Here is a 14778-nt window from a genome sequence, read left to right on the forward strand (position 1 = left end):
AGAAACCACACCCTCCCCATCTCTTAGTCCAGAGGCTTTGAAACAGGATATTTCTACAGCAGACAGGCTGGAAAACCCTACCTGGCATCAGAAGCAAAGTAATATTCCACAGCTTTCTCCTCCACGGGGAAGAGGCAGGTGGTGCTGTCCACTCGGGACAGGTTGCAGCTCCCCTTCTTGTCTTTCCCTAGGAGACAGGAGGGTCAGGGGCTGCCCAGGTGACACCCCTGGGCACAGGTGACACCCAGCAGAGCCCCCAAAGCACAGTACCAACATGAAGCACTATTTTCATGCCTGCAGGTGGGCACAGCAAAAGGAACAGCAGCACTCGTGCTGCTGTGCCCACCCTCAGTTGGCTTGCAAGAGTTTTATTGCTTTTTAAATAAGTCTGCAAGTGTATTACTAGGGCAGTCTGAAGTTTAGAGGGAAGTATCAGGAGAAATTCCAAATTAAAGTTTTGTGTGGCTCCACTGGCAGAGAACTCAAGGTGCTTTATGAGCAGCCACATTTCCCCATTAAACCTGCCCCGTTGATCATTTTAAGCTCCCCTCTGGTGAGCCCCCAGAAATGGAGCAGCACTGCTCTTTCTTTGTTACTCTCAGCACGGGGGAAATTCTTTCAGAGCTGCCACCTGTGTGCCCACCCTGATCCCCTGAGCACCACAGGTGGAACCCAAACCTATTTCTGTCTGGCTGAGCTCACTGGTCAGACACAGCTCGGGAAATCCAGGATTAAGAGCTCGGCCTTGTTCCTGCACCACCAAACACATCCACCTCACCCAGATCAGAAAATCACACCTGTGCTCTTGCCAGGGAGGTGTCCAGGGGTGACAGGACTGAGAGTCAGCTTTGGAAAAATCTGTCCTACAAGTTCAGCCTTTCACCAAGGATCCTTTGTGGAGTACTCTGGAAATTCCCTGCACTGTCTCCTCCTCCTCCAAACTGCTTCTCAGTGCTGAAGCTCATCAGGGATGCAGATGAGGCACCCAACACCTACTGCTCAGCACCAGCCTTGAGCAAAATTATTTGCCAGTCATTGTGCAGGGTACGGGGAGGGAGGGGGTGGATTAATCAGCTTATCTCCCAAAATGGGACTACTGCTGAAGAACAGGAATGCTGAAGTTACTCCATTCTATATTTATTGCATAATCCTGATGTTGTTTCACCTACTAGACACTGATCTGATTCAGTGATGGAAGCAGAGCTCATGGTGCTCCGGCTTCCACTTCTGCAGATGAAAATGTAAAGGAAAAATACTGCTTTCATGTTGATACTCAGTGAGAAAGGCCCGCTCAGGCAGTGATTCAGAGCCTTCCAGCTCAGTTATCCAGTCAGTAAATGAGGAGAACAATGCCTTTGTTGTGGAGCTGAGACAGGACAGACTGATTTGGTGTTGAGAAGGGACAGAGCAGAGCTGCACTCGCCCACAGAAGCACCCAGACCTGATCAGAACATGCAAATTTGGTTTCTCAAAATAGAGCATTTCCCTGCATTGGCTTTATTATGTTGCATTGCTTTCCTGCATGACAGATCCTGCAGATTCAAGCACGTCCTCCCCCTCACAGACAAGGGCTCTCCTGCTTCAGAGGTGAGCTGCTTCATCCCATCATGTGATGGGCTGGCCTTTAAAGCACTTCAAGAGAGTAACAGATGGTTCCTCCCGAAAAATGAGCAGGGGAAGGAAGGCCCAGCCTCAGGCCAAGCTTACTGCTGCCTCCAGAGGCTCACCCCACGGCCAGGGGGAGGACACGGCTCTGACAACCCAAACTCCAGAAGGAATTCTGGGCAATGCTTGCCATTAGGATTGGCGGCAGCCTCCTGCTTTAGTGGGGTTTATTTTTAAGGTAATTCACTGTTTCCTTCTGCAGCCAGAGCTGCAGGAACACTCAGTACAACCTGCACTGTCATCAGTTTTTGCACATATGCTGAGCATTATGTCCCAATATTTGAAGTGGGATGGGTAGATTTTCCTGTGTGCTGCTCATGGTGTTTCTGATCAAGAAGGAATTTTGATTTTCCCACATGTTTCACTGCACTACACGGAAAGCAATAGCCACATATTAAAAAGACAATGCAGCTTGGTCCCATTTATGATTCCTTTCCTAAGGAGCTGGAGGATTTGTCTGAAATTTCAAGTGTTAGCTTTTCTCTGGTGGGCACCTTCCTCCATTTTTATGGATATTCCATCAAAAGAATGATCCATAGATTGTACAGCTGGAAGTGCAATTGGGAAAAAAAAAAAAAAAAAAAAAAAACGAATTTGAGATATTCAGTAAAAAAATTACAGTGTCACATAAATACATTAATGCTACTGCTAATCATCCAATCAAAAGGCAAAGCTGCTGGGACTGGTTCTTGCAGCAGGGGATCAGCAGCAGCTCCTGGGATCCCTGCACTGCTCAGAACACAAGCCCAGGCCCCAGGCACTGAGCAGGCTCAGACCCCTCTGACCACAGTGATTCCAGAGCCATTCTCAGCACTTTTCATTTTCAAGGGTGTCTGTGGTGCTGGAACACGTGTGAGAGCAGGATGGACAGACAACACGAGCAGACGCTGTCCCACGAAGGGTGACAGCTTCCACAAATGACGTGGGGTGGCAGGGCAAGGACTGTGGCAGTGCCAAGGCACAGCCTGCAAAGCTCTCTCCCCTCTTTGCTCCTGAAAACCACCAGGCTCACAAAGGCCACCGTGCCACACGCAGAACAGAGGCTTCAGTTGAACTGCACTGTTTAATTTACTACACCGGACTGTTCCATCAGCCCTGGCAGTGTCCCAGGCCAGGCTGGACAGGGCTTGGAGCACCCTGGGACAGTGGAAGGTGTGCCTGGCCACGGCAGGGGGGTGGAACAAGATGGGCTTTAAGGTCCCTCCCAACCCAAACCATTCCATGACTTTAATCTACCACACTAAGATGTATTTTCCTCGTAGTAACTGGACATTAAATCTGTGATTACAACACCAGAGGCCAACCTGAGGTACGTGGTGGGTAGAACACATGGTTAACAACTTGCTTTAAAAAAAAAACATCTCTAACAATGGTTTCATTTCCAATTTCCAGCTGAAAGATGCATTTCAGAGCACACAGCTGTGTGTGCTCGTGCCCTGGAGCCCCAGGAATGGGATTGGGGTTAGGGTTGGGGTCATCCACACTCACCTATGCAGTACAGGATGGGGATGTGGTCAGTGGATTAGGGTTAGATTTGGGGTTGGGTTTAGGGTTAGATTTGGGGTTGGAGCTGGCCCCGCTCACCTGTGCGGTACAGGATGGGGATGTGGTCAGTGGATTAGGGTTAGATTTGGGGTTGGGGTTAGGGTTGGGTTTAGGGTTAGGGTTAGGTTAGGGTTGGGTTTGGAGATCTCCCTGCTCACCTGTGCGGTACAGGATGGGGATGTGGTCAGTGGATTAGGGTTAGGTTAGGGTTGGGTTAGGGTTGGGTTTGGAGATCTCCCTGCTCACCTGTGCGGTACAGGATGGGGATGTGGTCAGTGGATTAGTGTTGGGTTAAGTTTAGGGTTAGGTTAGGGTTGGGTTTGGAGATCTCCCTGCTCACCTGTGCGGTACAGGATGGGGATGTGGTCAGTGGAGAGCTTGTGCTCGCTGCGCACGCCGATGAGCAGGGGGCTGCCTCTCCTGCAGGGACACAGGGACAGCTCAGCACCTGGGGACACCCCCACGCCCCACCCAGGGCTTCTGCCCCCCTCAGCTGCACCGGGGCACAGCCAGGGCCTCCCCGAGCTGCTGCTGCAAACACGGAAAGAACCACGGGATGAGGAACACGAGCAGCTGAGGAACCTGCACCAGGCTTAGAGAAACTTGTCCAGAGTCACTGCACACCTGAACCAGGGACTGCTCCTCACTGCACGCACCTACACACTGCTTTTGGCACTGGAGTTCAACCCCAGCTGATGCTGGTGTTTAAAAGTGGGACAGAAAACCTGAACACGAGGCTGGTCCAAACTCCAGGCCAAGTGGAGGACTCAAAGTGCTGCCACAAGGGCAAGCACAGAGGAAAAGGTAAAACCATCTCCTTTCAGATCATAACCAGAGAATACCAAAACAAAGCTGTTCCAGACTACAGATGGTCAGGAAGAAATTTCCAAAATAATTCTGGGAACTTTCTGTTATGATAGATGGAAAACAAGAGAAAGGAAATTAGAAACAACCATTCTCTCCCAGCACAGACAGTGTGATGAGAATGATCTCTACTCTGTCTTCTAACTTGGGGGTACAAAAACAAGTGCCAGGCAGGGTGCAAGAATGTTCCTTCCCCTGGCAACACTCACCTGGTACCGACCGCCTGCCCAGGGTAATGAACGCTCTTGAACACAAGGGCAAAAGCACCTTCCTGCAACAAGAGAAACAAACTTTATCCCTCCAGCTGAGGCCTGGGCACTGTTTCAGTGTTCCCAGCACAGAAACTGCTCCTGTGTTTCTGTGGACACAGAAGAGACACCCAAGAGGTTTCACAGATGTTTCCAGAACTGCCCATAGCTCCAGCCCCCCCTGTTCTGGAAGGATGTCCCTGCCCTGAGCCTGGCAGCACATCCTCAACCACTGAACGAGCCTCCTGAACCCCAGAGAGACACGCAGACTCCCTTGGTTGTCCCGGTGGCTCCTGCTTCAGCTCAGGGAGCAGCGAGGGGAGCTGCAAAGATCTGCTAAAAGCAGCACCAAAACCCGAGGGTGTTTGCTCAGCTGAGGTGCCACAGCCCGGCAGCAACTCGAGTTCCTGGCAGGTAAGCCAGTGAAAACCCAGCTGAGTGCTGTGGGCTGAGAGGAGAGCACACAACCAGGCAGTGGAGGCAGAGCAGCTCCCACCAGGGGTCAGCAGCAATCCCTGGATTGATGGAGCTCTGGGAAGGACTGGAAGCAGCACAGACTCTCCCTCCCTGCTCCCACCACCCCAGCCAGGGGCTGGCAGCCTCCAGTGCTGCCGTGCCCAAGAGCTGAGCCATTTCCCAGATGAACAGTGACAAACATCCCAGAAAACCAAACATACAGCTGAGACGAGCAGCCAGAGGCAGGAGAGACCAAGCCCAGCCTTGGCACGTGCCCAGGGCACCCTGCAGCAGCGCTGGGGCGCAGGGGGTGCTTCTGGGGGTGCGTGTCCCACTGTGCCCGTGGCCAGCTGCCCTCCCTCCGTGCCCCCCAGCCTCACCAGCTGCTGGATGACCCTCTCCACCAGCGTGGAGAAGCTGATGTCGTCGCTGTCGCGGTTGTCGTACATGTACTTGACCAGCTTGACGATGCTCTCCGTGTCCGTCTCCGACTCGAAGTCGTAGCCCTTGCTCTCCTGCAGGGACAGCCCCTGTGGGTCACCAGCCTCCCTTCCTCTGCTCTGCCCTCCTTCCCTTCCCTTCCCTTCCCACCTTCCCTTTCTCCGTTGTTACTACTCCCTGTCCTGCACCTCGCCTTTAAACTTTTTCTTCCCTTTTTCTCATGCTTTTCCTTTTCTCTGCTCCTACCTTCCTCCCTCACCTTTCCTTTTCCCTGCCTTCTCCTTCTCTGCTCCTTCACCTTTCCTTTTCCTTGCTTTTCCTTTTCCTTCCCACCTCTCCTTCTTTTCTTTCCTTTCACCCTTCCATACTGCAGCTGTTTTTACTCTTTTCTCCCCATCCTTCACTCTGCTTTTCTTCTTCCTTTTACCTTCCTGCCTTTCCTTTTTCCTTCTTTTTCTCCTCTTCTCACACTTTCCTTCCATCCTCCCTGCCTTTTAAGTTGAGAGAGTATGAGGAGAGGGGGAGAGGGCAGTGAGTGGGAGTGTGAGGGAAGTGGAGGAGTGTGAGAGTAAAGGAGTGAGTGTGAGGATGTGAGGGACACAGGGAAGGGGTTTGAGAGGGAAAGTCTCAAACTTTCAAAGGGAGTCTCAAAACTCCCTTTGAGGGAGTGGGGGATGAGGAGGGAGTGGAAGTTGAGGGGTGTGAGCAGGTGAGTGTGAATGTCAGGATATGAGTGGGGGAACATGGGGAGTGGGAGCGAGGTAGGGAGGGAATGGGGGATGTAAATTGTGGAAACCCAGGGCAAGGGGGATATCCCCCTGTCTGCCCTGAGTAGGAGAGTCTGTGAGTGCAAATATGGGTGGGAGTGCAAAAACGTGAGTGGGGGAGCATGAACGGAGGTGAGAGGTGATGAGAGCGGGGAAATCACTGTGAGAGATGAGTGAGGAGTGAGTGGAGACGTGAGTGAAGGAACGGGTGAGTGGGGAATGGAAATGGGGAATGAGAGTGAGAATGCAACAGGGGAGTGAGCCGGGCAGGCTGTGAGAGCAAAGGGGAGCAGGAAAGGAGGGAGGGTCTCACCCCCCAGGGGTCACTCACCAGGAATTTCTGCAGGTCCTTGTAGTTGGTGATGATGCCGTTGTGGATGACGATGAACTCTGGGGACAGAAGAAAGGCCCTGCTCAGCCCCGTGCCAGCCCCAGCCTGGCACACCAACCCCCTTCCCTACAGCGGGGACTGGGGGGAAAAAAGTTTACACAATTCCATTCCAGAGAACAGCCATGAAAATTCTCACCGTCCCATTTCCTTCTGTCTTCTCCTTGCTCTGTGCCCACGCACCCACGCAAGCCCTGGGCACCCACCCCAGCCCTTCCTGGGATCCCTCACTGTGGGTTTCCTTCCCTGCGGGAACACTCCCCGTGCCTGGAAGCCGAGCCCAAGCCCTGGGCTCAGCACCATGGCCCGAATGAACCCAGTGCCCCCATCCAGCAGCTCTCCGGGCACACAGAGGGGCAGCACACAGAGGGGCAGCACACAGAGGGGCAGCACACAGAGGGGCAGCACACAGAGGGGCAGCACACAGAGGGGCAGCACACAGAGGGGCAGCACACAGAGGGGCAGCACACAGAGGGGCAGCACACAGAGGGGCAGCACACAGAGGGGCAGCACACAGAGGGGCAGCACACAGAGGGGCAGCACACAGAGGGGCAGCAGCTCTCCCAGCACACAGAGGGGCAGCAGCTCTCCGGGCACACAGAGGGGCAGCACACAGAGGGGCAGCACACAGAGGGGCAGCACACAGAGGGGCAGCACACAGAGGGGCAGCACACAGAGGGGCAGCACACAGAGGGGCAGCAGCTCTCCGGGCACACAGAGGGGCAGCACACAGAGGGGCAGCACACAGAGGGGCAGCACACAGAGGGGCAGCACACAGAGGGGCAGCACACAGAGGGGCAGCACACAGAGGGGCAGCACACAGAGGGGCAGCACACAGAGGGGCAGCACACAGAGGGGCAGCAGCTCTCCGGGCACACAGAGGGGCAGCAGCTCTCCGGGCACACAGAGGGGCAGCACACAGAGGGGCAGCACACAGAGGGGCAGCACACCGAGGGGCAGCACACCGAGGGGCAGCACACCGAGGGGCAGCACACCGAGGGGCAGCAGCTCTCCCAGCACACAGAGGGGCAGCAGCTCTCCGGGCACACCGAGGGGCAGCACACAGAGGGGCAGCACACCGAGGGGCAGCACACCGAGGGGCAGCACACCGAGGGGCAGCAGCTCTCCGGGCACACAGAGGGGCAGCAGCTCTCCTGGCACACAGAGGGGCAGCACACAGAGGGGCAGCACACAGAGGGGCAGCACACAGAGGGGCAGCAGCTCTCCGGGCACACAGAGGGGCAGCACACCGAGGGGCAGCAGCCCTCCCAGGCTCCAGGGGCCGCGGGGCCCAGCGGGCACTGACCGTTGTTCTTGTCGGAGCGCTGCGGGTGGCTGTTCACGGGCTTGGGCTCGCCGTGCGTGGCCCAGCGCGTGTGGGCGATGCCCAGGTGCACGTCGAACTCGATGTCCAGGTCCATGTCCTGTTGCTCTGCAGCACAAAGTTTGAGTCCTGAGGGGCTGTCCACACCCCGGGTCAGCCTGGGAGTCCCACCAGGCCTCGGGGGCTACAGGACAGCAATGCTGACAGGGCCAGCACGTCCCACAGGACACAGAATCAGAGCTGGAAAAGACCTTTAGGATCATCAAAGGCCAACCAAAACCTCAAGGGCTTTCAGGGCAGGGCAGTGCCCACAGAAAACAGCCCTGCACTCCTCGCTCTGCCAAAACAAAAAGCAACCTTTAAGGAAGAACCCAAGCCTGGGCTGTCCCTCAGGGGTGCTCCTTGCCCTCCTGTCACCTGCACACCTCCATGGCTATTCACACATCCCTAACCCCTGTCTCTCCAAAGTCTACCACGAGCATGAATATTTCTTTGGAAAAAAATATTTCTTTGGGAAAAAAATACTCTTCTTACTCCACAATCTCTTTAAAACTGTGTATCCTGACGTTTTCCTGAGCAGGCAAACCTCCCTTCAGGGATCCTCTGTCCATCTCCTGTTTCTGTACCACACACCCCACCTCATCTGGGCTTTCTGGCTCCTGGTTTACACTAAGATTAGACTGACCCACCTCCCTCTGGGACACTCAGCACTCTGTGCCTCAGGTGAACACAAGAAAGGGCTAAAAAGACTCGAATTTCACCAACACAGCAGCTTCTGAATGTGAAGTGAGATCCTGCCTGCTCTGAAAAGCATCTCCCTGTCCTCAGACAGCCTCAATTCCACTCCCAACAACTTTGTGCCTCTTTGCATTGAGCTCAGATTTAATGAATTAAGGTTTAAATAAAGGGGGCAGAAAGAGGCAGAAGGAGATTCCTACAGGGAATAGGGGGAGGTTCCTACAGCATTTCTCCTTCTGCCCAAGCTCTAAATCTTGACAATTATCTCCTGCTAATTCCTCTAGCCCCAGTTCAAGGAGCTTTTTGGTTGTTTGTTTTGGAGTTTTCCCTCTGTTTCCCACAATGTATTTCAGGTCTATTTTACTTTAGTAGGTTGCAAAGTCTTGGGAAAATCAGGATTTCTCTGTAACTCCACACACACAACCACAGGATCGCCAGGCTCTTCACAGCTCATCCCTGAGCGTTTACACCCCTGGAAGTTGTGTTTGTGGGTAAAACAGGTGATATTCAAAACACAAACGAGGGAAAGGAGGAAAGGAAGATACTTACTGTGAACCTCTTCATCCAGAGCCTTCACTTTCCCCGTCTGCTTGATAATGTGGATTTTGCAAGCATTGGCTTCCCAGTCTTTGTCGTTTCCTCCGTCCAGTCCCACACCTGAACCCCACCGTGGAACACAGAGACAGAGGGTCAAGTGCAGAAGTTATTACAGTATTTTATGGCAACAAATTCTGCCCTTTCTGATTCTTCCTGAGCCCTTTCTCCAAAAGCTGGCCTGCCACATAAAGGCAAGAAACCCCTCGGATTAGAACTAAGTTTTCCCTTTGCCACCTTGTCAGTGTTTTTAAAGCCTTTGGGGGGGGGGGGGGGGGGGGAATTAAGAATGGTTACAGAAATCTGTGTATTGAAGTTAATCCAAACCTCTGACCACAGGCACATCCAGTTTGTGCTCCAGCTTTCTTCAACAGCAGAAGGTGGCAGAAACCATTCCCAGCACACCAGGAAAAGCCCCAGAGAAAGCCCCAGGTGCCAGCAGAGCGCAGAGGGGTACCTGCAGAGTCGTAGCCCCGGTACTCCAGGCGCTGCAGCCCCTTGATGAGGGTCTCCAGGATCTCCCGCCTCGTCCGGGGCACATGGTAGTTCAGGTAAGCAAAGATGCCTGTGTGGGGAAAGGAGAACAATATAATCCAGGATATAAAACATTTCCCTTCTTGTAGGTTTGCCTTAAACACCTTACCTGGGGAACCACCAGAGCAGGCATTCAGCTGCTGCTGGCACTCAGCTCTCTCACAGAGCTGATTTTTAATATTCAAGCACAAATCCCAGGCTTTCTTAACACCAGCTACATAAAGAATTCCCTCCAAAGAGCTGGTAATTTTAACAACAGAATAACACTTTCAACAAATGGGCATTATTGATTTCTAAAGCTGACAGCCACATTACTTTTTCTGGGAACTTTACTTTCCTCATGAACTTTTTTGGAGCTCAGGTCCCTTAATTTCATGGCACGTTCAGAGGCAAATGAAATGCATCACCCCTTCCAGGTAAAGGACTGAGATACACCAAGGAATTGCCTCTTGCCATCCTTTTCCTACAAAAGGAGAAAAAAGCCTTCGGGCTGGGCTTACTTCCAAATTCCTTTTCCTATTACTGTTAACTCATTTCCATAGACCTTGTTATCAGAACCTCTGGGACAGGAAAGGAGCACTGGGACACCCCTGGGACAGGAAAGGAGCACTGGGACACCTCTGGGACAGGAAAGGAGCACTGGGACACCACTGGGACAGGGAAAGGAGCACTGGGACACCTCTGGAACAGGGAAAGGAGCACTGGGATACCCCTGGGACAGGGAGAGGTGCACTGGGACACCACTGGGAGAGGAGCACTGGGACACCCCTGGGACAGGGAGAGGAGCACTGGGACACCCCTGGGACAGGAAAGGAGCACTGGGACACCTCTGGGACAGGGAGAGGAGCACTGGGACACCCCTGGGACAGGGAAAGGTGCACTGGGACACCCCTGGGACAGGGAGAGGAGCACTGGGACACCCCTGGGACAGGGAGAGGTGCACTGGGACACCCCTGGGACAGGGAAAGGTGCACTGGGACACCTCTGGGACAGGGAAAGGTGCACTGGGAGACCTCTGGAACAGGGAGAGGAGCACTGGGACACCCCTGGGACAGGGAAAGGTGCACTGGGACACCTCTGGAACAGGACAGGAGGGGAGAGAAGGGCTGCGGGGAAGGTGGAGGGGAAGCAGAGAACAGCAAACTGGGACTGAGGGATGGCAGGGATGAGGGGTGTGAGGGAATGGACTGGGAACAAGGGATGGCACGGTTATAGGGTCTGAGGGAATGCTCTGGGATCACAGCGTGGCAGGGATAAAGGGGGTCAGGGAATGTTCCATGGCCATGGGATTCCAGGGATAAAGGGTGCCAGGGAATGTTCCTATGATCAAGAGATGGCAGGGTTAATGGAATTCCAGGAATAAAGGGTGCCAGGGAATGTTCCTATGATCAAGAGATGGCAGGGTTAATGGAATTCCAGGAATAAAGGGTGCCAGGGAATGTTCCTATGATCAAGAGATGGCAGGGTTAATGGAACTCCAGGGATAAAGGGTGCCAGGGAATGCTCCTATGATCAAGAGATGGCAGGGTTAATGGGATTCCAGGGATAAAGGGTGCCAGGGAATGCTCCACGACCACGGGATGGCTTCTGGCACAAGGACTGCAGCTTGCTCTGAACCAAAAACTGTCTCCCTCCAGAAGGGTTGGCTTTGGACACTTTCGCTAACTCTGAACCCAAAACAGACAGTGACTTCAGACGTTGTTTTCCCCGCAGATTTCAGCAAGTTCAGTCACACCTGAGCTAAAAAAAAACCCAGCCAACAGCCCAAAGCCTGGCTCCTTGTCCCAGATCCCAAATGCTGGCAGTGCACAACAAAATGGGCACAAAGTGGCAGTGGCCTCCCCACAGGGAGGGGTGGCCCAGCTGGGAGGAGAGGGAAAAGCAGAGTGTTTATCCCTGCCTGTACTGCAAACAAACACTGAGCACCCATCCAGAAAGGAGCCAACTTGGCATTGAAAACAGCTACTGATTACAGCACAATTAAATTAAGATTATTCATGAGGCCTGTGGAAAAAAAAACCTGAATCCAAGGCTAAGAACGCCACAAAGCAACCCCTAACCCTCCCAAAATCACCACCCCAAGGAATCCGGTGCTTCTCAGAAAACAGAGACTATGAAAACTAAGGAAAGCAGAAGAAATGCAAATACAGTGTTAATGCTGTGAAATATGGACAGGCTCTTCCAAAAACCAGACCCTGGGAGATTCGGTTTTGATTCAGTTCAGTTTTTAGATCCTGAGAGGAAAAGAGCGAGAATGATAATGGAGATGCCACTGGGAAAATCAAATTCCATGAACTCATCTGTGAGCAACACATTTTACAAATGAGAAGGCAAGTAAGACAGGGATGTTTAAAACTCACCTTGGAGAAGACGGGAAAAAATGAAATAAAAATAGAATATGCATAAATGATGCATCATTAAAGAAAAAAAGTGAGACCATAAGGCTCCTGTAAAAGAACACAAGTCTTCCTAAATGCATGACTTACGAATCTGCAGGCTAATATCCAATATTTGAAGGTTTATCACCCATTTGTGATACTTATCATGATGAACTATGTGTAAATAAACTTCATTTATTGGAAATATTTACAAATGTGTTTCATTGTCCCCTTTCCAAACATCCTGTAATGATGCAATACTTCATAGCTGGGGAAAGTTTGAATCCCCAGGTAGAAAACAGCGTTTTCACTGTCTCTGAACTACTGGATCACTCACATCTGAGCAGTCACACCTTGCAACCACTTCTAATTTTAAGTACAGTTCCCAACTGCACCTCCCAGCCCAGAAAAGGCCTTTGCCACACACCGGAGCCACAGTGCCCTGTTCAAGCCTTGCTCTCCCCTCTCCCTGAGCTGATATTCGAATCAGCCTACACAGCTCGAGACATGAAACGACACCAAGCGCGCAGAGCTTTGTCAGGAGCCCTCCCAGGAGTGACAATTTCTCCCCGAGAGCGACAGCTCCGTGGCACCGCTCAAGGGAAACATTGGTTTGGGTGGAATTCCGAGCAGTTGTGCACCACCAGCCCGGGTGCCAGGTGCTGAAGGTGCACGAACTCGGAGCAGAACGTTCCCAAAGCTGAGTTTCAGGTCCCCAGCAGGCCCCAGGAAGGAGTTCTGCTTTCAGGGCACATTTAGGAGCCCTTCCGCGCAAAGCTTTCCACACCTGCCCTCCGCAACGGCGCAGAGCGAGCCCGCAGGAGGAAGCACTGCAGAAAAGCAGGATCTATGATGACATTTCATCACCCTGCCCTGCCGAGCTGGCATCGCTGGAGGTGAAGCACACGTGACACAAAAAAACCCAGCCTGGGAACTTCCTTCTCCTCCGGCACCGTGACTGCCAATTCCCAGCTGCAAGAGGAGGGAGAGCAGCAAGGTCTGCAGGAATTCCCAGCCGGCAGAAAACACAACACCCCTGCCTGGAGCACCCTCGGGACTCCACAGCCATGCAAATCAGAATCAGGACAGCAGTGACACTTCACAGCACAATAAAACGCTTCAGCTACTAACCCGACGCAGGACTTTGCATGTGTGGACTGCAAAGAGCAATTCAGAGCACGTCAGCTTATCACTCTGAGATGCACAGTAGCAGGTTCTCTATGCATTTCTCTCAAGTGAAATACCTTGAACAATATAATCTAGGATATAAAACATTTCCCTTCTTGTAGGTTTGCCTTAAACACCTTACCTGGGGAACCACCAGAGCAGGCATTCAGCTGCTGCTGGCACTCAGCTCTCTCACAGAGCTGATTTTTAATATTCAAGCACAAATCCTAGGCCTTCTTAACACCAGCTACATAAAGAATTCCCTCCAAAGAGCTGGTAATTTTAACAACAGAATAACACTTTCAACAAATGGGCATTATTGATTTCTAAAGCTGACAGCCACATTACTTTTTCGGGGAACTTTACTTTCCTCATGAACTTTTTTGGAGCTCAGGTCCCTTAATTTCATGGCACGTTCAGAGGCAAATGAAATGCATCACCCCTTCCAGGTAAAGGACTGAGATACACCAAGGAATTGCCTCTTGCCATCCTTTTCCTACAAAAGGAGAAAAGCCTTCGGGCTGGGCTCACTTCCAAATTCCTTTTCCTATTACTGTTAACTCATTTCCATAGACCTTGTTATCAGAACATCCACCTGGCAATTCCAAGGAATCCTTTATCCCAGCTCTGCTGGAGGAGCTCCTGCTGCTGCTGCCCAGCAGTTCAGGGAGGTGCCAGGCCCTGTGTCCCAAAACATCCCTTTTTCTGCCCAGTCCGAGGAGCACGAGGTCAGAAAGCTCGCCGTCGTTGTTATGTCTGGGAGCTGCACAGGGGAGAGCTGACACTCAATTCATCACCTCCAGGCTGGGAAAAAAAGCAAAACCAGAAAAACATCCACCCTGTGGGGATCCACATTTGTCCACCGGACACTTCTCTCGCTGCCCACGCTCCCTCTCCAGCTAAAAAAGGGCAGGATTTCTCCTGCCCAGAGTAAACAACCAGAGCAGCAATTCCAGAACTCGGTCTGGGCCACAGCTCCATGCTCCACTCCGAGGCAGACACCAGGTAAAGCCAGGTGGGACAGATGAGGAAGGGCTGAACCTCCCCACTGACGTCCATGCAACCCCAGAGCTGGAAACTCAAGCCTTTCCTAAGCCCACTTTTATCTTCAGGAATCACTCGTAAACCAAGACCTGAATTCTACAATCCCAGGCCCGAATTCATCCACCCCAGGCCCAAATTCTGCCATCCCTTTTGGTCATTAAATCCAGGCACGGCATATGACAGGTTTACTGATTTACAGAATGGTCGTGGAGCCCTGGAAAAACCTGTTTCCTGAACTGTCTCACAGATGGAACTGGTTTGGCCCACTCAGACCCAAGCACACCCAACTCACACCTGGCCAGGTGTCCAAGCTGCACCTGTGTGTCACACAACCAAGGACAAAGCCTGGTTTTCACTGACACCATCAGAAACAAACCCCCAGCACATCTAAACAGGGCTCGTAGCAGGCACCAAGGCACTGGACTTTGGGGCTCCTTTCCTTTGCCTGTCCAGCAGCACCAGCCCATCAGATTTCGTAGGGTCACAAACCTGAACGTCAGGCTGAAAACACTGCCTTGGTAATTCCAGTCTGGAAGCTGCTGAAGCTCTCCCTTCAGTGTCACAGACTGAGGCATCTGAGAGTTCAGGGAACAACAGCACCATTGTCAGATTTATTTCCTTTAAA

General features: G+C 52.4%; 1 protein-coding gene across 2 annotated transcripts in view; it reads right to left on the reverse strand.

Moving 5' to 3' along the window:
* The window catches only part of GFPT1 (glutamine--fructose-6-phosphate transaminase 1), a 30833-nt gene that overhangs the window by 14508 nt on the left and 1547 nt on the right, over positions 1-14778 (reverse strand). Inside the window, exons 2-10 of one of the 2 annotated variants that reach the window (XM_068174467.1) lie at positions 9488-9595; positions 8986-9093; positions 7681-7806; positions 6318-6376; positions 5159-5293; positions 4284-4345; positions 3551-3630; positions 2160-2213; positions 82-187 (exon numbers count right to left, since the gene is read on the reverse strand). In XM_068174467.1, coding sequence (XP_068030568.1) covers positions 82-187; positions 2160-2213; positions 3551-3630; positions 4284-4345; positions 5159-5293; positions 6318-6376; positions 7681-7806; positions 8986-9093; positions 9488-9595 — 838 coding nt within the window. The remainder of the gene's footprint in view (positions 1-81; positions 188-2159; positions 2214-3550; positions 3631-4283; positions 4346-5158; positions 5294-6317; positions 6377-7680; positions 7807-8985; positions 9094-9487; positions 9596-14778) is intronic. The other variant, XM_068174468.1, reaches the window with a different exon arrangement.

Source organism: Anomalospiza imberbis, chromosome 28 (assembly GCF_031753505.1).
Source record: "Anomalospiza imberbis isolate Cuckoo-Finch-1a 21T00152 chromosome 28, ASM3175350v1, whole genome shotgun sequence".
Classification (NCBI taxonomy): domain Eukaryota; kingdom Metazoa; phylum Chordata; class Aves; order Passeriformes; family Viduidae; genus Anomalospiza; species Anomalospiza imberbis.